Raw genomic sequence first — 26,642 nt, forward strand, 5'->3', positions numbered from 1 at the left:
CTAAAAACTATAATGTTTCTTTAAAAAATCAGGGCCAGGCTTAGTGGCTCACGGCTGTAATATCAACAGTTCAGGAGGCCAAGGCAGGAGGATCACTTGAGGCTGGGAGTTTGAGGCTGCAGTGAGCCATGATATTGCTGCTGCACTCCTGCCTGGACGACAGAGCAAGACTCTGTCTCTATATTAAAAAGAGAGAAAGGAGGAAGGAAAGAGGAAGGAAGGAAGGAAAAGAAGGAAAGAGAGAAAGAAAAAAAGGAAGGGAGAGAAAGGGAGGGAGGAAAAGAAGGAAGGGAGGGAGGGAGGGAGGGAGGGAAGGAGGAAGAGGAGAGGAGAGGGGAGGGGAGGACAGAGGAGGGGAGGGGAGGGAAGCGAAAGAGAAAAAAATCAGGAGAGAAGTAACATCCATGAGAGTGACAGAGTAGGCAGCTTCAAGGACCCACGCCTCCCCAGGCATGCTTAAGTATGGTGTCTGCCTGGTTCCCATTGTTGAGTGTGGCGGCCATGCATGGATGATGGGCATGCAGTCCACATCCCAGGATTAGGAGCAGTGTGCATCAGACCTGCTTGGGCCATCAGACCCCCGCTTTCCCCAGGAGATGACTCCTTCCATTCACATTGCAAGAAGGTTGACAACACAGGTCTAACTCTCCTCTGATCCCCTGAGACTGAAGGAATGTTTACCTGTGAATGTCACTCCAACCCTTTTCTTAAACTTAGAAGGATCTTTCAAGGAGGAAAAATATCTCATGGTGCATAAATGTGGAGTTCAAGAATTTCTTGTTTTACTTCTGATTCATTTTCTTCAATTAGAGTCAAGTAAAATTAAATCTTCACTAAAAAAATAGACATATGGTATGATCCCATTTTTATGAAAGTATTTCTATCTCTCCTTCTATCTGTAAAAATGCATAGAAATATGTTGAGGATGCTGTACCAGAAATGTTAATGATGGTTATATTTGAATGGTAAAACTTGAGGTAATACTTTTATTTTCTTTTTGCACTTTTCTGCAATGCTTAAACTGTAGGGAATATATATTGTTTTCACAGAAAGAATAATTTTTTAAAAAAGAAAAAACTGATCCCCTGGCAAGAGGCCTCAGGTTTTAACACATCCCTATTTTACTTTCCTCCTTCTGCTCCTCCATTCCTGTCCCTCACCCTCAGTCCCCTCCATTTCCCTCTTCTCTTCCTGATTTCTCACACACGTGGACACACACATGCACACACACGTGTGCACACACACGTGCACACGCACCCTTTTCTCCTTCCCCTGCTTTCCCCACATCTGGCCTCTCCCACGGGCTGAGAAGTCCCAACTCTCAGTGCTTAGCTGCCTGCTGGCTCATGGGGGTAGGAGCAATAGGCTCCATTTTCCTTTTTCTGCTGGAACTTCAGGCGGAGACATCTTGAGGTAGTCTTGGGCCCCTCAGTGGTTCCTCCTTTCCCCTCTGCCTCCCACGACCCCCAAGTCTAGGACAGGAAGGTGAGCAGCCAGGCCAGACTGGGAGAATAAGGGAGAGCGCTGGCCTGATTCACGTTGCGGGAAGGTTGGTAATACAGGTCTAACTGCAGCTCTGGGCAATGTCCGGCCTCAGGGCTCTGGGGTATGGAGGATTCTGAATCTCATTCCCATCTCTGTGTCATCCCTCAGCTTCACTTTTCGTTCCCAGCCCCTTTGCCCAATGTATCCAATTCCTCTTGGATTTTGGTGTTCTGTCTCAAGGGTCTGCTGTGGGACAGGGCTCAAGTGTGGGAAGGCGGCCATCATCAGACTGCCCTTGTAACATGACTCTTCCCCTCTCCCTTTCCCACGTCAGGACTGGGAGAGCCAAGAACAGCATGGCCCGAAGCACCCTTGCCCAAGCCACAGGAGCTCATGGTTCAGTAAGAGTGAGCCAGGCCCACCCAGACAGGGCAAGGGCTACCCTGCAGTCTTACAGGACCAATGCAAGGGACAGGGGAAAGGATAGAAGTGGGCCTGGGAGAGCTTTCCAACATAGCCGTGGGAGAAACACCCATGTCCCAGTGTAAGATCTGGCTACCCAAGCAAAGCAACCTGGTAATTGCATGCACGAACAGTGAATTTACCATGATGGGTGGCTCCCTAGGGTGGAAGAGAACCCAAAATGCTGGGCACCTCTGGCCCTCAGTCCCCAGAAGGGGAAGAGCTTCCTTTGAGGAGTCCAAGTCTAACACAAGCAGAGGGATCAGTGTTTGTAGGACATGGACTATGGTATTGGAGAGGAAGAGATTCAGAGACATAAAGCCAGACAACTCCATACGCCAGGACTCTCAGCCTTGGGATGAGGAAGCTGGTGGGTCTTAGTAATGGTGCTAAGGACTGAGAGCTGAGGCATGAAGTCAGAGCAGTATCAGACCCAGACCATTCGCTGCCCACAACACGATAAGGATGGGTGAAAGGGATCTGTAATTCAGGGGTGTGGGTCATGGACTGAAGGGCGAAGCCATCGACATAACAGGACAAAAAATAAGGAGGCCACTCTCACAGATGCAGGAGGGAGAAATGAAGGGGCAGGTGGAAGAAAAGAGGTGGCAGGCAGATGTGAGGACTGGTCCTTGGGAATTCTTCCTGGGCTTCTTCCCTGGGCCACAGGCCTCTGGCTCTCCCTGCTAGATGGGTGGCAGGAATAGAAGGAGATTCTTCACTGGATGCCCTTTGTACCTTTTTAGCTGTGAACCATGTTCATAACCATGTTGTGTTGTTGCTGTTCTTATTTTACATTTTAAGGAAAATACTGCTGAGTCATGTGAAGAAGGGTTACTTTTTGGGCGCAAGAGGTTCAGCGCCCTGTCTTTGTCTGTCTGGACACTGGGGATGCTGGGCAAATGTCCTCAGAGTCCAGTTTGGCAGGAAGACACAGAAAAAGCCATACTGGAAGTGTGGGCTGGGGTTGTGGGTACCATGGGGTGCACTTCCCTGGTAACCAGCCACTGGGGGCAGCACCCAGGCCTGAGTTATTAGGGGATCTAGAATAGAGACCAGCCTAAAAGGGTTGCCAAAATTAGCAGAAGAAAATACAAGATGTCTAGTTAAAGTTCAATGTCAGACAAACAAAATTTTTTGGGTATGTCTCAAATGTTGTGTGGGACATATTTATACTAAAAGAGTATTCAGTGTTTATGACATTCAAATGTAATTGCACGATCTGTATTTTGTCAGTCGTACCTCCCAGATGTTGGCTGGAGAGGAGAAGCCATTTCTGCGATTTTCTTTGTTTTTGTTTCTGTTTTTTAAATTGTTTACCCAAATTTCCACAGCCTTGCCAGTCTGTGGATGCAAATGAGCTCACTTAAAAATAATGAACACCCTGGGCTGCCAGCTAATGCGGGACTTTGTCCCTCTGCGCTATGCAGTCTGGGGACTCCCCAGAAGCTGCTGTTTTCCAGTTCAGTGCCCACTGCCTTCTAGGCCACAGGAGGGCAGCGGTCGCCCAGCCAGAGCCATGTACCTTGGCGCCCTCTGCTGGTGAGCCCAGACAGCAAATTCCGGAGATGCCCAATGGCTCTGGGCTCCCCAACAGGCCCACCAAGCCAGAGCTCCCCCTGGGACTGGAGAAAGGCTTCCTTCTGGGCCTGACAGCAGATGGTGTCTCCAGCTGCTCCGCCTCTGCCCTCCCTGCTTCACCCACCCCCTCTCCCCACAAGCTCGTTCTGTCTTTGTAAGTGCCATGTGAACAGGCAATGTTCAGTCCATGCCTCCTTTTGGTTCCCTCTGCACCAAATGCTCGGCATGGTTCCATGCATTTGGAGGAGCCAGTGCCAGGCTGGCCAGCTGTGGAAAAGCCCACCATTCCTGGAGGCCACAGCCAGCTGCCCCTCCTGCTCCATTGCCCATACCATCCTGGAGGCCAGGTCCCCAGGGAAAGCCCTAGACTGCCAGATGAGCCTGTTCATTCATCTCTATCCATTTAAATGCCCCACCCTGACCCCAGGATGCCTGGGCCGGTCTGCAGAGGCTCCTTTTAAGGAAGGATGGCTCATTCATTTTCCATCTTCCCACCACACAGGGCTGGGTCTGTCTTGGTGGCAGACAGGTCCTAACATCAGGCAGAGCAGAGTTGACATTTAAACGCTAGCAGAATGATGGCTGCGAGGCTGTGGTGGGTATGAGGGGCCTTGCTGAGTCAAAGGCAAAGAGTGATTTTTTAAAATAAAGACACTTTATTTATAGGTAATACAAAATAAACCACAGGACAAACTACTGTGCAGGGGGAGGGGCAGCCCCCACGATAACCACCCTCCCCATCCCAGAGTAACTTATATAAAAAATAAAAAAGGCCCTAGATGGGGAAGAGGGGAGGGGCTGGGCTGGAAGCACCTTTGCTGGTTAGGATTGGGGCCTGCCATCCTCAGCCACTCTGGTCCAGGGCAGAGTGGACCCTGGCTTGCTCCTCTCCATGCCCTGGGCCTGGGCCTGGCCAGGAGGAAACACAGCTACAAGGGCAGTTGGTGGCCACTGCAGAGGCTCCCGGCCAAGGCCCCTGACTTCTGAGTCTGAAGAGTTGGGGTAAGGAGGTGGCTAAGTGACTTTGGGGGCAGACATGGGGTGGGCAATAAATTATTGCAGTGCTCCAGCCAACTTCCTCCTGGCCCTGGACACAGGTCTGCATTGGGTTTTGGGGAGCAGCCGTATCAGAGCAGGAGTATGGGGTCTTCAAAGAGATGATGTTGTCGAGTCCACCACCTCACGGCCATTGCAAACAGTGGGAACAAACTGGGAGCCAGACCCTAAGAAAAGGAAGCCAGAGGCTGGGGCCAACCCCAAGGTCCTCCATGGAGGGCAGGCAGTGGGTAAGCAGGGATATGAGGGGAGCCTCCCTTCCCTCTCCCATCCTCTCCTGCCAGTGTCATTTGGGGGGCACCTCAGCCCCAGATAAGAGAGCTCAGCAACCCAAGGAGCTGGGCAGGGAGAGGGGAACAGGCGGAGATGGCTGCTTAGGACACTGACCTTGGCCGAGGCTGGAGCTGGCCCTGGCAGCGGCACTGCCAAAGCGGCTGGTGGGTGCCCGGTGGCTAACCACGTTCTTCTGCGGCTGGAAGAGGATGATGTGCAGCTTGGGTGCAAAGAGGCAGCCAAGCACCACGGAGCCACTGAGGCTGACCGACACGCACATGGTGGTGGTCTGTACCTGCGATGGGTGAGTGGGTGGGCACAAGTCAAGACCTGGGCCTGACCCCAGGACCCCCTGCCTGGGCTGTGGGGGAGGAAGTGGGGGACACTAAGCATCCAACACTGGGCTATGATCCATTTGCCAGGTCCCAAAGCATTGCTAGAAAAGTTGGGCACAGTCTCAGCATCAGACCCAGACCATTTTCCCAGGGAGACCAGAGTTCCAGCTGAAGGGGCGAACATGCAGGGGTGCGTGTATGCACAAGAGGGTGTGCATTTGAGAGGGGCGCAGGTATGGAGTGCATGCATGTAGGTGTGTGTGTATATCTGTGTAGGTGAATGTATGTGGGGTGGTGAATTTCTGCAGGCATCTGCATGAATGTATGTGTGTGTGAGTGTAGGGTGCATGGCTATGGATTCGTTTGTTGGCAGGAAGAAATGTGTTATGTGTGCCAGTTGTGCCAGGGAATGTGTGTATGTAGGATATGTGTATGTGCATGCATACACTTGGCTAGTGTGTGTATACAAGTGTGTGTGTCCATGCACTTGTGGGTATGTTGTGTGTCCCAGGTAAGTCCTTAGCTGCCTATGATTGGCATGCAAATGCAAATCATATGCAAATACAGGCTGAGTCAGAGCAGAGTCCCTCCCCAGCCCTGGCCTCTTCCACCCAAGCAGGTGGCCCAGCAGGTGCAAGCAGAGCAGCCAAGCCCGCCGTCCCTGGCCCCCAGCACTGTGCCACCACACCTCTGTCCTGGGGAAGGGGCCTTTGCCGGGGCTTTCGCCTCAATTTTCCTGCAGTTCAGACCCTGCTCTGCACTCCAAAGCTGAGTGACCTTGGGCAAGGGATTGAACCTCCCTGAGTCTCTGTTTCTTCATCTGTAAAACGGGAGAGCCATGGAGCTTACTCAAGTCGTGAAGATTAACCAAGATGATCCTCTTATTCAGAACATAGCTCATCTGTCACCTCCTCAGAGGGAGCTTCCCTGACCACCCTATCTGAAGTAGCCATTGCCCCTTGGAGCTGGGGAGACCCATTGAGACACAGTGCCAGTTGGAACCAAATTTTCTCAGAAGCCACCAATGGAGGAACAATTTTCACCTGCTTTAGCTTTTCTCAACTCTTTGTCCTGGACCTCCTCCCCTGCCCACCTTGCTTTGTCTTTCCTGTCTTCCCTGGCTTCATCTTTCAACCCCTTCTGCAGCTGACCCCTCAGTGGAGCAGGGCAGAATCCTGTTCATTTGAACATATTTCTGTACCCCCATCTCCTCCCAGGATAGAGGATGACATGCAAGTCTTGAAATCTCAGCTCTCTCTAACTCGAGTTCCCCATCTCCCTGGGCATTTCCCTAGGCCCTATTCAGCCCTCCCACTTTCCCCTTGGGATCCACACAAGCTGTTGTCCCCTGAGCACCATTTAACCTCTTGGAGCCCCAGAGCTACCAGTAGATTAAATAAGATACCAGGAAACAGAGGGTCTGGTGTCCCACCTCCCTCCACCTCTGTGGCAGGTAGCTCACCCGGTAGTCACTGGAGGTGACATAGAAGATGGGCAGGAATGCCAGCCAGATGATGCAGGTGGTATACATGGTGAAGCCAATGAACTTGGCCTCATTGAAGTTTTCGGGACACTTGCGAGTCTTGAAGGCGTAAAGCGTACAGAGTGCGATGAGGAGCACATTGTAGGCCAGCGAGCCCAGCATACTTGCATCACGGTGGTTGCAGCGCAGTGTTACCACCTCCCGCCGTTCGGGAGCAGTCTCCTTGCCTGTGCCCGGCGCCTCCACCACCAGCCAGGCGACCACAATGAGCAGCTGGCCCGAGATAAGTGCCAGGCAGATGGCCACCTGTGAGGCAGGACTGATGAAGCGTGGCCGCTGGGCACCCTCCCGGGCCCCACCAAAGATGCGTGCAATGCGGTTGGTCTTAGTGAGCAGGGCTGAGTAGCAGACAGAGAAGGCAGTCCCCAAACCAAGACGCCGTAAGGTACACACTGCCGTGGATGGCTTGGCAATGAAGATGAAGGTCATGCAGTAGCAGAGGAAAACACCACCCAGCAGGATGTAGCAGAGCTCCCGACCAGAGGCCTTGACCACTGGTGTGGCATTGTGCCGCACGAAGACACCCAGCACAAAGAGGGTGGCCAGGGCACCCAGGCAGGCAATGGTGACGGGACCCACGGCCCAGGCGTCACCCCAGCGGATGTACTCCTGGGGCAGTTCGAAGCAGCCAGTCAGGCTGGCATTGGGCCAGTAGCCTAGGCCACAATCGGCGCAGGTGAATTCGTCTAATCGGTACTCATAGGGCTGGCACGGGATGCAGAGCCAGCAGCAGACCTCGCCCGGCTGCACACTCTTCACCTCATTCCGGAGACAGGGCTCACTGCAGCGAGAGGCAGGCAGGGGGCCGGCTAAGGGTGAGGCCCATGGGATGAGGCTGGTGTCCAAAGTCAAGCCTTCTGCCCAGTAGCCCACCTTCTGGTAGCGATAGCGCCCACCGCCTGCACGTAGATAGGTGAAGATGTTGTAGCGGCCAATACCATCACCAAAGCGGTCAAAGCGAACCTCGTTGTGGGTGTCAGCTGGACGAAAGGGGGCTAGGATGGGGGAGGGAAGGAAGAGAAGGTTGGACCGGTGTGCTACCCTGATGTGACCTCAACATCCACCCCAATATGGAACCCAACCGCCAGAGCTATGGCCACCACTAGCCCTTCCAATCCTTAACCCAAAACTAAATCCTGTCTTGACCCCAGTCATTTTTCTAAAGGAGAGATGACAACAAAGTCTTACCCCTAAACACCAACGTCAAACCCCAACCCTAAATGCTAAATGTAATCCCAGCCTTAAAGCCCAAACATCTCCAAAAACCTTAGGCCCACATCAGTTCCCAACCATGACTCCCCAAATTCAGCTTTAGTACTATCCAACACTTTCCAACCCAGGACCCAAATCCCAATTTCATCAAAACATACACCACAGCCCTCTCCCCAGACTCAGTGCTAAGGCTAAACCCAGTCTCAGTTCCAATCCTGTCCCCACTAACCCTAACAACTCCGGCTTCAGCACCCCCAGTTCTTTTTTTTAAATTTACTTATAGACACCTTTTATTTTTAAAGTTTTTCATTTTTTTATTTTTTATTTATTTTTATTATTTATTTATTTATTTATTTATTTATTTTGAGACGGAGTTTCACTCTTGTTACCCAGGCTGGAGAGCAATGGTGCGATCTCTGCTCACCACAACCTCCTCCTCCTGGGTTCAGGCAATTCTCCTGCCTCAGCCTCCTGAGTAGCTGGGATTATAGGCACATGCCACCATGCCCAGCTAATTTTTGGTATTTTTAGTAGAGACAGGGTTTCACCATGTTGACAAGGATGGTCTCGATCTCATGACCTCGTGATCCACCCACCTCGGCCTCCCAAAGTGCTGGGATTACAAGCGTGAGCCACCGTGCCCGGCCCAAAGATTTTTATTTTTTAAAGATTAAAATACTATACCTAATACTAGTTATATAGAATAGTATTACTAATGCAGCATTATAGTATTAGGTAGTGAGGAGTTCTACTAAGCTTTTTTTAAATTTTGCTTTAGGTGTATACTATATCCAGCATTTCTCCCCATGTTATTCCTCCCCACCCCCCACTGTCCCTCCCCTACCCCCCCACAACTGCCCCCAGTGTGTGATGCTGCTCTCCCTGAGTTCACATGTTCTCATCGTTCAACACCCACCTATGAGCAAGAACATGGGCAGCACCCCCAGTTCTAACAGCCACCCTGGTGTAAACTGAATCCCAACCTCAGTGGTCGCCTGCAACCACTTCCATTCACCAGAATGTGCTCGGTGGCTGGAAAATCACTTCCTCTCTCCACCCCAACTTTACCCCCCGTGAACCTCACATCTCCCAGCCAGGCTCTAGCCAGGATTTACAACCATCCCCAGCCCCAGTGAGAAATCAGAGTTCAAGAAAGCAGAAGCCATGCTTAAGGACCAGAGAGTGAATAGCGCAGCCTAGATTCAAACCCAGGTCCCCTCAAGCACCTACTCTTTCTACTCAGCCTCAAAATTCTCAAAATCCACCTCTAGCCCTACCATAAATTCCACCCAAGCCAAACAGGCTGAATTTAGCCTTGCTCTAACAACCCAATCAGACCCGAGTCCAACCCTAACCCCTACCCTAATTGTAGCATAAGTCTGAATGTCAGTTCTATTGGAATTACTCTTCATCGTAACCCTGGGCCAGGGCTTCCAAGCTTTGTCTCCCACTTTTCCCATGGTGACTCTTCCTGAAGCATAGTGATGATCTACAGAACTCATTTCTCTTAAAGCTGGCACTTTTATTAAAATAACTTTTGATTTGGGGAGACTTTCAGGCCACCTTGAGTGGAAAACCAAGACTAGGAATAGAAATTTTCCCTGAAGCTAGGCGCAGTGCTACATGCCTGTCATCCTAGCTACTCGGGAGGCTGAGGGAGGAGGATTGCTTGAGACCCGGAGTTGGAGGCTGTATTGTGCCTGTGAATCTGTGAATAGCCACTGCACTGAAACCTGGGCAACATAGTGAGACCCCATTGAAAGAGAAAGAAGAAAGAGAGAGAGAGAGAAGAAAGAAAGAGAGGAAGGAAGGAGAGGGAGAGAGGGAGGGAGGAAGGAGGGAGAGAGAGAAAGGGAGAAAGAGAGAGAGAAAGGGTGGGAGGGGAAAAGAGAGAAAAAGAGAAAGGAAGGAAGGAAATAGGGAGGGAGGAAGGAGAGAAAAAGAGAAAGAGAGAAAGAACAGGTGGGAGAGAAAGAGGGGGAAAGAGAGAAAAAGAAAAAGTAAAGAGAGAAAGAAAGGAGGAAGGAAGGAAGGAGGGAGGGAGGGAGGAAGGAAGGAAGAAAGAAAGGAGTGAGGTAGGAAGGGAGGAGAGAAAGAGAGAGAGAGAGAAAGAGTGTGAGGGAGAAAGAGGGGAAAGAGAGAGAAAGAAAGAAAAAAGAAAGAAGGAAAGAGGAAAGGAAGGAAGGACAGAAAGAAGGAAGGAAGGAAAGAAAGAGACATTTTCCCTGAATAGAGTGTGTCATCCTGATGCTCACCCTCAAGGCAGACTGATTCTGACTCTCACTGCTGCCTGAGAATGGGCTGCTTGAGGTCTCCTGGTCTCCACCCCTGGCAAGATAAGGAGACAGAAGGTAGAAGGCAAGGCCCAGAGAGGAGCCAGAGACCCTCAAAATGGCAGGACCAGGCCAGAGATCTACTCTCTGGAAGAAAGTGAACCCTCAGCCCCTGCTTCAGTTGGAGTCCTCTCTGCCTAGCATCCTTGCTCTGGCTCTGATGCCAGCCACACCTGGGTGAGTCCTTTACTTTCACTATACTGTTTCTTTGGCAAAGGAATGGAACCTGAAGACCTGCTTCCCCTCATCCTCTGACAGCCAGCAGGCCAGTGGACACCGGCCAGCACCATTACCATCAAACTTGACGTTGAGCACAAAGTCCTTGTAGAGGCGGCGCCCATTGACTGGACGCATGGCGTCACAGAGCCGGGTGGTGTTGGGGCAGAGGGCACGGTGCATGTTGTGCAATGCATGGGCCATGGCATACACTGCATTGACCACAAACATGATCTTGGACTCCTGCTCAAAGGGCACGGCCCATAGAGAGTGGGCTGCACAGTCTCGCTGTCGGAAGCTGCAGCGGAACCTCTGCTCCCAGAATTCGCGGAACCAGGGGTTCCGGCTGTTGTTCCAAGGGTCCAGGCTCTGGAAGTAGGAGGCAAAGTCACTGATGGGGTAGGAGGCCAGCTCGATGGTGATGGCACCCTCGGCAGCCCTCTCACTGCCGGCCACCACACTCTCCAGGGCCCCCCAGCCATCACTGGCCACCCAGGTGAAGCTGGCATTGAGGCGCTGGCTGGCAGCAAGCAGCTCCCGGGCATCCTCAGAACGAGTGAAGAGGACAGCCACGCGGGCACTGGGCTTCTGCAACAGGGCTCGCACCACACCCTCAAAGGCTGCGCGGCTCATGGCACGGCCCACTTTCTCCGAGGTGGCCACGCAGATGTTGCGGGCACGAGCCTCTAGCTCAAAGGCCTCAATGCCTGTCTCGCCATAATCGCCCTCAGATGCCACAGTAGACACATAGGTCCAGTTGAAGAAGCGGAGAATCTCAGCCATGGCCTTGGCTTGGAAGAAGTCAGGAGGCACTGTGCGGGCAAAGTAGTCATAGCGTGACTTGTCACTCAGCTTGGCACTGGTGGAGGCATAGCTGATCTGCGGGATCTGAAATAGCCGCAAGAGGTTGGCCACCTGGGGGAGGAGTAGAGAAGGCAAAGATCACAGGCTGGGTCAAACGCTAGAGACAGGTGCATCCCACACAGCTAGCAGGTCTTAGTGCCAAGTGTCTGCAGGCTCAGCCCTAAGGGCTCCCTCTCTACAGGCCTGCACCCTGACTTGACAGTCTTCTTTCTGGAATAGGGAGTTTTTTTCTCTCTTCCGAAGGGCCGAGAGAGAGAAGACCCAGGGCTGAGACACCAGGGTCATAAGCCATACCTGATCCACTCTGCCAACCCCTTTTAAACACATGGCAGGGGGTCAAGGGAAGGTCTGGGTGGAGGGAGATTGGCACCTGTCTACACCAGGGCAGAGGGAGGCACGAGATGGCATCTGGCTGCTCAGGGTTCCTCTGTTCTCTACCTATTTGAGGGTAGGTAGCCCTTCCCCATAATCAATCTGATTGAACAATACAGAAAGAAGGAAAAGGTTCCCCTAAGAAGAAAGATCCAGATCTCAGGGTCCCATAACCCTAATAGTCCAAAACTTGGTCTCCACTGGATATCTGAGTCTTAAATAAACAAGGTTCCTGATCTCCCACTGAATGCCTGGCACCTCATTGCCCACCCTCAGGTCTCACAGGAGTGGGATCCAGCCAAGGGCCTTGTAGAGGGTGGGTAGGTGAAAGCAGAGCATGGCCCAGATTCTACAGCACAGGGATGAGTCCTGTGTTGCAACTGGATACAGGCTATGGCTCTGACAGTCTAGGGCTCAACGTCTCTTCCCCTCCCACACGTTCTACCTTTGGGCCCCTGGAGCTGGCAAATCTCCCTGAGCCTCAATTTCACATCCCTGCCCTACAAGGCTGCTGAGAGGATAAAAAAAAATGATCATGCATGGGAGGCCACAGTGCCTGGCAAAGGGAAGATGACAGGGACATGGGCAAGAGAGAAGGAGTAGTCATGAGGGGAAATATTAACAGGCAGGTGCAGCCTATGGATGACGGGCTAGCCTTGTGTTGATCAGGACAAGGGAGAAGCAGACCGCTGTAGAGGCATGGGCCCTGCTCCGGGAGGCAGGCAGCTCAGGATGGCAAGGAGATGACTGGACTCCTGGAGACAAATGCATAGGCCCTAAAGAGTACTGTGGAGAAGACCTCAGCAGAGGCCCTGGAAGACAGCAGCAGGTAGGAGGCCGCCCACTCATCCCTGCCCCTACCCAGGGCTGCAAATGTAGATAATAGCATAGCCACATCTTCCCAGGCTGCTGCCTAGCCATCTCCAGTGACTAGGACTAGCAGGACAGATAATCTACTCCCAGCAGTGGATGGAGCTGCCAGGCCTCCCCAACCCCAGGCCAGAAGCTGACTCCAGGATTCTGATTCCTCCTTCTGCTCCATTTCTCCTGAACAACTGTTTCAGGACAGGGTGCCTGTCCCTCTCCTTGATGGCAATGGCCTCAGTCACTCTCCTAAAGGAAGCTGAGGGGAAGCTGAGACCCAGCCAAGGCCTACCTTATGTCCCCCAGCCCTGATCCTAGCTCCAGCCACATCTTCCAGCAGCCTGTGCTGGGCACTTGGCAAGTGGGAATCTGAGTGAGAGCTAGGACCCATAAGAGGATCACAGCTGGGCACAGCCCTGGGAGCAACAGAGGGGTGTCAGTGGGGCCGGCAGCCTCTGCTGAAGCTGAGCCACAGGGCACCCTCTTCTGGCCCCTGTGGGAGAGTAGGCTGGGCAGGGGAGCTGGCTCCCCACCCTTCCCACCCCCTCAAATCCTGTGCCCCTGAAGACTCTCCAGTACCCTCCCCCAACACACATTCTGTTTATCTTCCTCCTGACTCCCCTGCCCTGATTCTCTCCTCTGGCCACTCCTGGCTTCTATCCATCTGGCCACCACTCTCCAATTCAGGCAGAGATGATCTGACAAATCAGGAGAGGCCCTTGGCCCAGAGCCAATTCCATAGCTCCCCTCCCCACTGCCTTGAATGTGGCCCACCTCTCTATCTCTGGGCCTTGGTTTCCTCATCCATAAAATGGGTTAAAAATAATAGCAGCTAATATCAATTATGCCCTTATGACTTTCCAGGCCCCTGATACATATTGTGCATGGATCAACTCATTAAATTTCCATGGTAAACCTAAAAGTAGAAAGCCTTATGGGCCAGGCACAATGGCACATGCCTGTAATCCCAGCACTTTAGGAGGCTGAGTGGGTGGATCACCTGGAGTCAGGAGTTTGAGACCAGCCTGACCAACAAGGTGAAACCCCGTCTCTACTAAAAATACAAAAATTAGCTGGGCATGCATGGTGCATTCGCCTATAATCCCAGCTATTTGGTAGGCTGAAGCAGGAGAATCACTTGAACCCAGGAGGCAGAGGTTGCAGTGAGCCAAGATCACGCCATTGCACTCCAGCCTTGGGAGACAGAGTGATACTCTGTCTCAAAAAGAAAAGTGCTGTGAATCCGATTTTATAAGGAAGAAACTATGACAAAGAAAAGAGAAATAACATGCCCAGGGTCATGCAGTTAGTAACTGGGAGAGCCAGGATTCAAACCCAGAAGTCTGACTCCAGAGACCTGGCTATGAGGCCCCTCAGGGCTGTTTAACATCTAGGGTAAGGGTGTGTGTGTGTGTGTGTGTGTGTGTGGTGGGAGTGGGAGTAAGATGTTCTCTTGCACAGTCTCTAAAAATCAACTGCCATTATGTGATTGGGGCACTTTCTTAGCTTCTGTAAAAGCTACTGCAAGGAAGCTTCTAGTTTCCCTTCCAATGCACAGCAGCTCTGAACCCCTTTTCAGCAGAAATTCTGGGTCACCACCTCTGGCCTCCCTCCCTAGCCCCTACTTGGGGGACCTCCACATACCTGGATGGAGACATCACTGTAGGAGCCACCAATCACACCAGTGATGGCAGTGGGAGCATCACCATGGGTGGCGTAAGAGCCATCGGGGCAGATGTGGCGTGAGCCGTCGGCACCACGGCTAAGTGAGGCACGCACAAAGTCCAGTGCCTGCTCCAGGGCGTGTGTGTCCTTGGAGCAACTGTCGAGGATATGCGCACCCAGGCGCACGCCAGGCAGCAGGTGCGGGTCACGGTTGATGCGGTCCAGTGCAAAAAGCATGGCCTCCAGGCGCTGGATGCCACGGTGCTCATTGACAGGACCGCAGTCCTCTGCCGGGCCACCCTTCTGGTGCACTGGGAACAGCCCACCCAGCACCAAGTCTCCCTCCATGGTCAGCACCTTCTTGGCTGGGCCCTCAGCCACAGCGCCCCACAGAAGCAGCAGTGCCAGGAGCCCAAGCAGCGATCCCATGGCCCCAAAGGGGATGGATAGGTCCAGCAGACCTGGGTCTCCAGGGGATGAGATTAGAAGCAGCAAAGGCAAAGAGTGGAGGAAACGGACCAGGAAAGGACAGACAAGAAGAGAGATGAGAAGGGACCCAGCTCCTGCAGAGACAGAAAGATAGACAAACAGACCAGGAAAAGTGGAACCTGAGAGCAGCTGCCCCTTCTAACTCTGCCTCCCCCCAATTCCCTTTCCTAAGTACTCAGGAACCAGGGACAGGGTGGTGTCATTAACTAGGCTGAGAAGCTCCTAGGACTCTCCTGAGCTTGTCTCTCAGCCCTGGTCTCAGCTGGGCAAGAGATTGGCCCTAGTCCCCTACCAAAATCAGCAGCAAAGAGGGATGCAAAGAGTGAAGTCCCAGGCAGAGGACAGGAGACCCCAGCCAATGCTCACCCCTCTGTAAATCAAAGGGTGTCCAAGACCAGCACAAACTTCCCAGGACCACGAGGCCAATACCTTTGGAACAGTCTATGTCAGAGTTACAACTCAGAGGTCTCCATCCTGAGCCTTGGATTTCCAGACAGAAGGATCCATCAGGGAAGAATCTCTAAGGGACAGTCTCCAAACCGTGGGGAGACTGGAGCCTATGTGAACACCCAAGAGTCCTAGCCTTTGGCTCTTAAAAAGCCATCCCCACAGTGTCCTAACTGAGGAAGGGATAGAGACCCTAAGCCCTAGGAATGAGACAGCAAGGTAGAAAGGCTGGCCCCAGGGAGGGTACCCAAGTGGTCAAAGGTCCCAAGTCAACAGGGCAAGCAGATGTTCACATATGTGTGTGTCAGGGTTGGGGGATATAGTCTCCCCAGCGCTAAAGGTGTGAGTGTGGGACTCCCTAGCTCTATGTAGAATGCTGTTTGAGACTTTGTGCCTTTGTTTTCTCTTCACTCCAAACCCAGCAGAGAAAGTCACCATTTGCAATCTCCCCATCCTCAGCTTCAGAGACCTGCCCACCCTAGCCATGGCCCTCAGACATCCCCTCCCTGTCTCTTCCCCCCTGTAGCCTATCATTTGTACTCCAGTTGCCTTCCCAAACACACCGCACAAAGACTCTCACAATCACACAGGCTTGGAAAGGCTGGGAGAGGGTTATACCTCTTTCCTCAGAACAGGAAAGGAAACTGAGTTTGAAGATGGGCAGCAACTAATTCAAGGACCCCATGTGCTGGCCACAGAGGCTGAGGCTCCTCACTGCTCCCTCAGCTCCCCAGGGCAGGGGCACTGGGCTCCTCTGGGGATCAGGAAAGAAGCAGTTCACCCAGGCAAGCGAAGGAGAAGCAGGGAGGAAGATCAGCACAGATGGGGACTGGGACCCAGATGGGGGCTGAGGCCAAAACTGGTCAAGTCGCAAGCCTCCCACAGGGGCGGCCCACGGAAGCTCAGAGGCAGGAAGGGGACAGAAACCCGGAGTCAGGCAGACGGGGACCTGGGCCACAAAATCTGGGCAGGGAGAGAACAAACCTGAGAGGTGGAGACAAAGACGGAGGCACAGACAGAAAGAAGGACCAGAGGACGTTGGAGCAGGAGAAACGGGGAAGCGAGATTCGGAGCGTGCGTTTTCTGGGGAATAAAGGCGGGACGCCCGGGGCTGTCTTCCCGCTTCCCCCGGAGCTCCTAGGGAGCGCTGTCTGGACACCCCAGCATGGGCGCCCCACAACTCAAGGGCCCGGGGGGCCCTGGGACGTGAGGTCAGGGCCAAAAAGGTCGGCAGCGGTAGCAGCGGCACCACCGGCTCACCCTACCTGGTGCGCTCGGCTCTGGCGCGGAGAGAATCGGAGTGGAGCAGGCGGCGGGGGGGCACCAGGCTCTGGCTCCCGCTCGCTCGCTTGCTAGCTGGCTCTGCACTCTCCGCCCGCCCGCTAGCCCCGCCGCTTTCAATCGCGGCCCGCCCCGCCCCCGGCCCCGGCCCCGGCCCGCCCCCAGCCCCTCCTCCGTTCCTACCAACTCTGACTCCAGGTCTCCAGCTCCCAACCCGGCCTCCTCCAGCCTCTGGACCCTCCATGCTTCCGCTTTTCTTGGGACCTCCGGGCCTGGAGCTGTCCACCTCGTGGTGCTGAATCTCCGAGCTCTCTCCCTCTGTGCTGGAGCAGGTGCTTGGTGGCCCACTCCGCCCCATTATCAAACTACCACCTAGAGAGTACAGGTGGGGGAAGGGGAAATGCCACGGGGCACGGGGTGAGGAAGGTCACTGCGCCCCAACAGGTGCTACTGCAGAGTGGAGGAGGTGGCCCTAGCCACCTCTGGGGTACCTCTGGGGGATAGGTAAATGGGCACATGGGAAACAGGTGGTCTAGTCTCCCCACCCAATGACTTCAGTTGGGTCCACATCCCAGGCCTGAGGTGGGGTCATGTGTTCTCAGCCCCTTTTGAGAGCTGGAGCCTTAGCTGGAGCCTCATTAGGAGGAAAAGATTGGGGAAAGGGGAGGTCAAAGGAGAATGGGTCTCCCCTTCCTTCCTGCAGATGCCCTTTAAACCTGCCACCCTTTTACTCCCATGTAAAAAGGGTATTTAAGCAAGGAGATAGCAACCTGCAGGAGGGGCTGCAGAACCAAGTACTAGGGTCAACCCTGAGGGAGTGTTAGGGATGGCAGCGGGATTTGGAAGGGGAGGGGCCTGGGGAAAGACTTCTGGAACTGGCTGCTGTGTAGGAGGGAGTGAGAGCTGGAGCCCAAGCAGAGGGAGGACAGGTCTGAGAAGATGCTCTTGAATCTTCCCTCCCACAGCAGGATGGGGAAGGACACCCTTGGTTAGAGGGTAGTGGGTAAGCTGCAGTGCCACACTGTGCTGAAGGAATGGGAATTAAAGAGCCTGTGCTATCTGCCCTAACATGTACACACACTTAACAAGTGCCAAGGGGCATGGCATCCCTACACACATTCCCCTGACACTGCCCTTTCCTCCACAGGTGTCAGGGGAAGTAAGGCCAGCTCAGATACATGCTAATGAACATGCCAGGCCCAGACCCCTCAGGCACACACCCCCACATGTGCAAGTGGCAGTCCGTAGGGGGGCAGGGATGATCACCAAGGACAAGCCTTTTCCCTGGACACAGAAACCCGGTGCCCCACTGCTGTGGAAAGAATACAGCTTTGAAACAAAACAGGCACATCAAACCCAAATAAACACAAGCCCCATCACTAACAGGAGACAAAGTGGCAGCGGGAGACAGACATGCTGTCTTCCACCTCCAACTCTGCCACCAGCTGCTCTCGCCCTCTCTGGCTGCCTCAGAGCAACCACTTCCTGGGGTAGGTGAGCGATGGGCCAGGCCCCTGGAGAGGAGGGGCTGACAGCAGGAGGGCGCTGAGGTGAGGAGTCACACATTCCTCTCAGCCACACTCCTAGCCGGCTCAACACATCAGCCTCACAAAAGGCATGGGGCTGCATACACAGATATGGCTAGGTACAGCTCCAGCCCGAAAAGCCCTTGATGTGGCCTACAGCGAACAAGCTGTACAATCACAGCACCTGGACATAGTTACACATGGCTAGACAGCTACCACTCCCAGCTGTGCACACAGATGAGGACGTAACACCCAGCCGTACACACAGTTGTACATGTGGACATAGCCACATATATAGTACACATAAGCATGCAACCACACACAGCTATACTTGCAAACAGCCAAAATACAAATGGGCACACCCTTGCCCCTACGAACATGTGACCATGCCTACACATCATTGCACATGTGGACACAGCCACATATACACAGCTGCTCACATAGACATGCCACAAACAGCTGTAGACCAAGACATGGCCACACATGCATGGCCATAATCATGGATACACAGCTGCACAGAGCCATACCCTTTATATGCAGACATACAGCAAAACACATAGCTTTATACATGAACATCATGAACATCACCATACACACAGCTGTACAGGCACAGTCACACAGAGCTGTATATGGACAAAGCCCCCACAGAGATGCTGTTAGCCAGCCTCACATACTCCTATAATTCAACCATACACAGACACAAAGCACAGCCATCCACACAGACACAGCCATGCTCAACTACAATCACACCCTGATGCTCACCTGGGCAGTTTCACCCAAGCAGCCCCATCCATGGTTACAGAGCCAAATGCATGAGCGTGGGTGCACATGCATGCACACAGGTACACAGGCACTGGCAGGCACAGTGAGACAGCCTTGCCTGCTAGGGAGGTACCACGTGCAGGCACACTAGAGCCACAGACACAGAGGCATCCCTTGGAGGCAGACGAAGACAGGCTGTGAGCTCCCCACTCCTGAGTCCTGGAAGGTGCCCCGTGCTCAGCTCTCACACAAGCCAGGCTCTGCTTGCTCTCTGGCAGCTGCATGGAGGGGTAGTTGACCACTGGGGTCACAGAGCAGGACATGGAGGATTTCTAACACCCCTCCTCCCCCCACCCCAGGGTACCTGCCATGTTCCCACCATTCCTTGTACTGGGGAGCGGAGGCTCCTGCCCAATCCCAGCCTATCTGTACGGGAGCCCCCCACCCCACCAAGGCAGAACTAACAAACAAATACACAATCCAAATCCAGGTGAAACAAGTAAATCATTGGCTTTATTCTGGGTCCTGGAAGCTCCAATGAATCTGAAAAAAGACACAACAGGGGCGGCAGCCCTAGGGGCTGGTGCAGAAAACAGTCCCTAGCTTCTTTGGCCCTGGGAGCCAAAAGGGCAGTGAGGAGAAGGCTTAGCAAGAGGCCTGGTGCAGAGGAAATCAGGTCCCTCAGGAACCCCTCCTTCCCCAGGGGAAGAAGGAAAAGGGCTAGAGAGTCCCCTGGAGAGTCTCCTCAGTTCCTCAGCAATGGCACTGCAGGAGGGTGCAGGCCACAGGTTACTCCTTGCCCTTCTCAGGGGTACTGAGCTCCCAGGGCCACTTGGTAATCCCCAGAGGCTCAGTCTCAGGGTCCAGCTGTGGCTCCCCCAAACGCCCCTCACCCTCCAGGTCTAGCTCCTCAAAAGAAGAGCCGCTGGCACCTGACTCGGTGTAACTGTGTTCGCTGCGGGTGTCACTGTCATCCCAGCCACGGCTGCTTGCCCCCGGTGACAGTGTGGCAACTGAAGTCTCCCGGCTGCCAGGGCTCACCTCCAAGCTCACGGAACTCGTGTCACTCATCGTGTCAGCTCCTATGGCCAGGAAAAGGGAGCACAGGTTAGCCAGGACCACCCCACCCCCTCCTCCAGGGAGAGGCAACTCAGCACACACAGTGCATGCATGAATAATGCAGCCTCCTGGGCTCAGGGGGCTCGCTCCAGCTGCCCTCTGCCCTCTGCCCTGACTGGGGCTGCACAGACAGGTCAGAGGAAAAGAGCGGTAAGGAGGGAAGGAAGGAAGACAGGAGAATGCAGGCAGCTGTGCACTCCTCTCCCTACCCTGAATTAGCCTCAGCTCCCTGTACTTCCACAAAGCCTGCCCTCCCCCCACATTTATTAAGGGCCACTCAGCCCTGAGGTAAGGAGCTGAAGTAGAACAAAGAGACCCAAGTAGTGTCCCCTCTACCTCCCCCACTCCCATTTCAAGCTTGGAGAGAGATGTGTCCAGGGCCAGCTACAGAACATCGCCCACAGGGCATGAGGACTGGAGAATGCAGCAGGAGGCCCCTCTCCAGCCCTCCCCGACACAGAGCTCCCAGGAGCAGCATCCAGGGAGTCAGCAGGCCCCTGCCTCTGGCCCACACCCAAGTCCCCACTCGAGGAGAGAGCTGAAGTACCAGTAGGATGGAGAAGGCCTGAGAAACACTCAACCAGCTGCAAGGAGGAGGGTGCTGGGATGAAACGGGTTAAGGGATTTCTCCCCCTATGCCTGGGTCGACTCTGAGAAACCCTTACCCCCCCACCCTCAATGCCTGGGGCTTCCTGAGACACAAGATAGCAAAAGGGGACCATGAGAGCACTCTGCTGGTGGGTGGGGTGCCCCAAACCAGTGCTGAGCCAGGCTGGTGGCCCAAACCCCTTCTAACCTGCTCCTTCCACCCGCAATACATCCTCCAAGCAAGGAGCCCCTTCATCTGTCCTGTCCAGCAGCAACCCCTGGCTTCATTTCCCTGGATCAGAGGCACTGAAAGCAGGTGGGGGTGGCAAGGAGGAACACTGAGCTCAGGCCCACTGTGTGCAGGAATCCAGACTGGGAGAAAGAGGATCTGCTACATCTTCCTGTGTGAGAGGGAGAGGGGCAACTGTCAAACAGCACAGAAGGTGAGGGGTGGGCCAGCCTCCCCAGTTGCTGTCTCCATAGTGATAGAGCCAAGCTAGGCGCAGTTGGGGTCTGGTTGGCACTTGGACTCAGCCTGGGGCTTTCCTTGAGCCTCACCTGAGGCCTAGGTTGTGGGTGGTAGAATTAGGAGGTGGGGGAATTTGGAGTCTCTCCTTATCCCCACCAAGAGCTCAGCCCCCAGAATATGCCCTCTGGGCGCTACTGGCAGAGGCAAGGTCAGCCATGGAAGCCCAGGCTTCTAAGGCCCCAGGTCAGCCATGGAAGCCCAGCTCTTGCTAAGGCCCCAGGTATGGTTCCCAGAGCAGATGCCTGTGAGTGAGGTGGTCGGGGATTTGGGGTAGTTTCTTCTGACCAGGGGGCAGGATCCCAGGCCTTCACTGCTCTTTAAACGATGATCAGTGCACCAGGGGCTACAGGCCTGAAAAGAGCAAAGGAGAGAGACAGTTTCTCCCTGGCCCTACTAAACTGTATGTTCTGTCTGCTCACCTACCCAATGGCTCTCTTGGGACCCCACATAAGGAAACATGCCTGTTTCCCAGCATGCTACCTCCTACCACCCAGCTCCTAGGCTAGGAATATTCAAAGGAAGGAGCCTAGAGGTGCCTCTTTCAGGCCAATACAGCCTGCTGAGATGAAGATAGTGCCTGGGGACATATATACACTTCAAGCAAGGGAATCCAGCCAGAGGCCAGCACAGTGGCTCACACCTGCAATCCTAGCACTTTGGGAGACTGAGGCAGGTCTATCACTTGAGGTCAGGAGTTTGAGACCAGCCTGGCCAACATGCATAAACCCTGCCTCTACTACAAATTCAAAAAATAGTCAGACATGGTGGCGGTCGCCTATAATCCCAGCTACTCAGGAAGCTGAGGCAGGAGAACCACTTGAACCCAGGAGGCAGAAGTTGCAGTGAGTGAAGATTATGCCACTTCACTCCAGCCTGGGAGAAAAAGCAAAACGCCATTTAAAAAAAAAAAAAAAGAAATCCAGCTGGGCATGGTGGCTCATGCCTGTAATCCCAACACTTTGGGAGGCTGAGGCAGGAGGATCATTTGAGCTAAGTTCAAGGCCAGCCTGGGCAATATGGCGAAACACCATCTCTACAAAAAATATAAAAATTAGCCAGGCGTGGTGGTGCACACCTGCTGTCCCAACTACTCAGGAGGCTGAGGTGGGAGGACAGCTTAAGCTCAGGAGGCAAAGGTTGCAGTAAGCTGAGATCTCACCACTGCACCACTCCAGCCTGGGCAATAGAGTCAGACCTTGCCTCAGAATTAAAAAAAAAAAAAAAAGAGTGCAAAGCAGGGAAGTGGCATCCCTATAGCCCCACCAAGATCTACACAGGATGAGGCTCCAGAGTCTCATGCCTGCATCCCTAGGGAGAAGACACCAGGTAAGGCAGGGCCCTACCTAAATCCCCATGGCTGCTGGGGCAGGGAACGTGAAGCCACCCCTTTCACCCCAATCCCTCCCTCCCACTCTGTGGAGGAGCCCACAGCCAGTGCAAAACAATCAAATATTCATCGCCTCTCTGGAGCTAAATAATACATCAATGTAATAACAGGCACAAGGCAGCTAATCACCCCTTTTTACCTCCCAGCCCAAGCTGAGGCCACAGCAGGGAGGCAGGCAGGCACAGGCCAAGCCTTGGGCAGTGAGACACCCTCCATGCATCCACCACCAACTGCTGTGTCAATGGCATGCACCTGGCGGGCAAACACCCAGAGTCCTCCTGGGGTGTCAGGACAGGCCCTGTAAGAGGTGGGCAGACCCCGTGGCCTCAACACCAGGGAGTGGGTGGGCGGGCTGGAGGGGAGGAAAATAGGCTGAGGAACTGGGGAATGTGGGAACTGCAGCTGCAGCCAGCTGTAGTGGGTGCCAAGCAGTCCTTCAATGTCCCTGGCAGGCAGTGTTTGGGAGGGAAGGAAGCTGGGTGGGTGGGTCAAGGAGGGGGAGACAGGCAGCAGAGGGAGGTCACAGGAAAGTGAAGACGCTCTGTCTTCCTGCCCTGGAGGCTGCCTCGGCCTGCTGACCTTGTGCCACGTCCTGTGCCCACAGTGGGGGCACTGAAGAGTGTCTGCCGGGCACTACCAGGCAGAAGGGAGCTGTACCCCATGGAGGTAATTAAGTGGCAGATGAAGTTAACTGTGTTGGACACAGGCCCCTAGGGAGTAGAGACTGCTCCTAGTACCCTCCCGCCCAGCCCCAGCTGACACATGTCTCCCTAGGGTGACCTTGACTGTTGAAGACTGGATGGGCAGAGCGTCTGCTAAAGGAGGAGGAGAAGGGGGACAGTTCCTCTCCCCACAGCCCTGTACCACTCCTAGAAGTCATGGACTCCACATGGTTGGCCAAAGTTATAAGGCCCCCTGGGACCATCTGGAATGTAACCAGCAGACGTCCTTGTGCCTGGGACCACCCAGGGTCACAGAGATCATTGCAGAGAGTTGAGCAACCTGGACCTGGAGCCTTGAGGCTGCCAGTAGGAGTGTAGGCTGGCCCTGGAGGAAGGCACAGGGGACTGATCTCCTGGCTCCCCTCTGCATGCTCCCTGGTTGCTCGCTGGCAGGGAGAAAGCAGCTGGCTCTGGGCGGGGCCCATACTGAGGAATAAGAGAACACTTTGCTCCCCTCCTTACCTTCCAGATCCAGTGCCAATCTTACTTCCTGCTGAGCCCCACCCAAGGGACTCCTTTCCTGAGCAGCCTCAGCCCCCTCCCATGAGCACTGAGCTATCTGTCATCTTTGTTTCCAAGGGTACTCCTGCTACATCTGGAAGGAATCTGGGCAGGGTCTTTGTATCTCTGTTGCTAGGAGGTAATGTGTGTGAATCCACATCTATGTAGATCCACATGTCTGGGAACAGGAAACTCCACATGGGTCCTCAGGTAGGTGGGTCTGCTTCCTCCCTCTGCCAAGCATAGACTGACACCCACAGTGCCAACCCAGAGAGGAAGGAGCCTCCTCAACCAAGCCCCTGGAATCCAGAAGTGAGGAGCTCCAGGAGAGCCCCACCCTCATATCCCACCTTCTGTACCTGTGCCATCCACCTGGGCATCAACGGCCTCTGCAAGCCCCCGCCATTTCCGCTCTGTCTCCTTCACCTCAGGCACATAGAAATCTCCCTGCCGTGCCAGTGGGCACATGAAATGGATCTGGTCTTGCTGGTAGATCTCCAGCCGAGGATGGGCACACAGCTTCCGCTCCTAGTTAGAGAGTGGCAAAAGGCAGAATGAGCCCCACAGGGCCCCTGACTCACTTGTCTTTGGGTGGCCCCCGGAACTGGCTATTACCTATTCTGTCCCAGGGGCTGGCTCTGCCTCTCAATCTCTTCCAAGTTCCAAAGCCCTGCTGAGGGAGGCATACATAGAGCACCCTAACAGCAGGGCCCCAGACTCCAGAGTGCAATAATAGTCTTAAGACCCAGGATGACACCCTAGGGCAGGTGGCAAAAGAACCTAGGAGCCTGGCACTGCTCTCTTATGTGTACATCTGAGACCAAAAGGCTGTTCCAGAAGGCACTGGTCTCACAAAGCCATGAAGCTTAGCACCCCTGGACCACCCCCAGGATAGGGACCCCATGTGCCCAAGCTAAGGTCTTCTCACCTGCCAGACTTTCCATCCCAGGAATCCCTGGCCCTGACCTTTGGTCTACCCTGGACAATGGTGACTGACCCACAGGTATCAGAAGGCCAGTTCCCCCAATCCTTAGGCCTCCATCCCCTGCTCTTGCAGACATGCCACTACAGATCCTGGACAGGGGTCAAGGCCAGCTAAACCCCACTTCCACTCCCATTCATTCCCCTGCTAGTCTATGTCAACCTCTGAGACTATCAGGTATGGTTCCCATACCTCCTCACATATGGGCCCAGGGTTTTTGCTGATGGGGAGGAGGGAGACCCTGGACTGAAAGGGCAGGCAGGACAAGTAGATCTAGCACAGGACATTATCCAACGGGCTGATGTACCACCTTTTGGGCCCCAAGTTTCAACAGGCATTTCACCTCCCTCTGCCTAGAAATAGAATCCAATGCTTCCCATCCCCCAATGTATATGGAGGGGCACAGACATGCCTGAGGCAGGCAGGGACAGCCAGAACAGGGGTCAAGTGCCTCTCGCTCAGAGCCTGCCCCCGCCTTTCCTGCAATGGAGCACAAATACCCACTAAGATGACTGCAAGGCCCCTGCCCTGTCACTGCTTACCCACCAACCTTCACAACACGGCTATTTATAGCACCTGCCCTGCTCTCACCAAAGCTCTGAAATGAACCTTCCACTTAGCAGTAATGAGAGACTTATTGCCTCGAAGGGAGAAACCACTCCAGGACTCCACTTGTCCACCTGCCTGGTCAACCCTAGGATTGAGGAACCTCCTTCAACTAAAGCAAACAAGCAAAGAAGGGTTAAAAACAAGCCTACAGATGATAAAGGGAAAACGGGAGTGAGCCTGAACGGTCTATCTAACTAGGACCCTCAGCAGCCAGCTGGAGAGAGGATGCATCTAGGAGGCCATTCAGGAGGTGGTTGGCCTGGCCCAGGTCTAGTTGCGGCCTGCCTCTGACTCCATGAGTGATCTAGGCAAAGCCTTTCATCCCAAGTCTCCATGTGCTCAACAGCAAGTAGAACACTCCAGCCCTCATGATTCCAAGGTCAGTGAAGGAAAGTCATTATTTTTTAATTGCTGGAGTCAAATCTTCTTTGCCAACCTGGGTGCCCTCTGGGCTTTCTCTATCTCAAGAGTCCATGCCCCCAACACCTCCCATTTCTAAACACACAGATGGCTGTCTTTGCTTCCCTAACCACCGACATACCCACTCCAGCCCTGGTCTCCAGGAGGAGGTTAAACAAGATCACAGTGTCAGGAATCAGATGCTGTCAGGATCTGGGGCCCCTCCAATGCCAGCACTTAGAGGTAGGCATCTGCCAAACCTGAGCCCCACTCAGCAAACTGGGCCAGGTCACTGAGGCCAAGGGCAAGGAAGCCCCTGAGGAAGGTCCAGGTCCTTCCCCAGTAGCTAGATGGAAGAAAAGGATTCCTGAAACTAGTCAGGGCATGGCCTTCATCAACATCCTCACACTCTGGGAAAAGGGTCCAAAGTGTAGCAGCTGAGTAGCCATCACAAGAGCAGCAGACATTTGGCTTTTGAGGAAGATCCCAGAGGCCAGAGCCTGTGTCCACCCAGAGATTCCAGGGACAATGGGGACGCTAACCCAACCCCTCTCAACACTCAGGCTATCTCCCTAGCTTATCTTCTGGAGGAACTTGGCAGTAACAAGATGATAAGAGGGAGTACTGCTCTTTCCACCCTCTCCTCTAGGCTGGGCAGCACCAGGCTGCCACCCTGTACCACCTGCTCTGCCAGCCCCCTCGTTGGCAGGCAGGAGGCAGCTCTGCGGCTGCTCTGTGCATCTGCCTCCTCCAGAGAGCCCGGCTCTGAAGTTGCCTGGCTGTGGACAGCTCCGTTGCCATGGAAACTGCATCCTCCATCCTTGCCATCGCCTTCATCTCAAAGCCATCGGGGAGAACAGAGGAGCAAGGGAGACAGAGGATGAAGAGAAAACTGTGGCCCTGCCACACAGCCCTTCCTTCTCTGTGCAGCTCTCTTTCCTCACAGCATCCCACACAAGGAGCACCAGCTTCCAGAGCCTGTTTCCAGACCCCTGGAGGCAAAACTAGCCTGGTCCTACCCACCGTTACCTGGGGGCCCT

At 54.0% G+C, this 26,642-nt stretch overlaps 2 protein-coding genes across 10 annotated transcripts in view; both read right to left on the reverse strand.

Moving 5' to 3' along the window:
• Positions 1-4,164: 4,164 nt before the first annotated feature.
• GRM2 (glutamate metabotropic receptor 2) lies at positions 4,165-16,582 on the reverse strand. Of its 4 annotated transcripts, XM_074403766.1 has the most exons (6): positions 16,463-16,582; positions 14,241-14,824; positions 10,574-11,411; positions 6,655-7,730; positions 4,972-5,152; positions 4,165-4,751 (listed from the first exon to the last, which is right to left on the reverse strand). In XM_074403766.1, the coding sequence occupies exons 2-6, from the start codon at positions 14,688-14,690 to the stop codon at positions 4,678-4,680; spliced, it is 2,619 nt and encodes an 872-aa protein (XP_074259867.1). In that variant the 5' UTR covers positions 14,691-14,824; positions 16,463-16,582; the 3' UTR covers positions 4,165-4,677. The 4 variants fall into 4 exon arrangements, with proteins under 4 accessions (XP_074259867.1, XP_074259868.1, XP_039333125.1 ...); XM_039477191.2 differs by lacking the exon at positions 4,165-4,751 and adding an exon at positions 5,881-6,012 and having other exon boundaries at positions 5,103-5,152; positions 14,241-16,582; XM_074403767.1 differs by lacking the exons at positions 10,574-11,411; positions 14,241-14,824; positions 16,463-16,582 and adding an exon at positions 9,353-10,192.
• A 2,675-nt stretch (positions 16,583-19,257) lies between these two features.
• The window catches only part of TEX264 (testis expressed 264, ER-phagy receptor), a 35,668-nt gene continuing 28,283 nt past the window's right edge, over positions 19,258-26,642 (reverse strand). For all 6 annotated transcript variants that reach the window (XM_074403773.1, XM_010347083.3, XM_010347087.3 and 3 more), the window contains 2 exons: positions 23,972-24,140; positions 19,258-19,848 (listed from right to left, as the gene is read on the reverse strand). In XM_074403773.1, coding sequence (XP_074259874.1) covers positions 19,556-19,848; positions 23,972-24,140 — 462 coding nt within the window. In that variant the 3' untranslated portion in view covers positions 19,258-19,555. The remainder of the gene's footprint in view (positions 19,849-23,971; positions 24,141-26,642) is intronic.

The sequence above is a fragment of the Saimiri boliviensis genome, chromosome 8 (assembly GCF_048565385.1).
Source record: "Saimiri boliviensis isolate mSaiBol1 chromosome 8, mSaiBol1.pri, whole genome shotgun sequence".
Lineage (NCBI taxonomy): Eukaryota > Metazoa > Chordata > Mammalia > Primates > Cebidae > Saimiri > Saimiri boliviensis.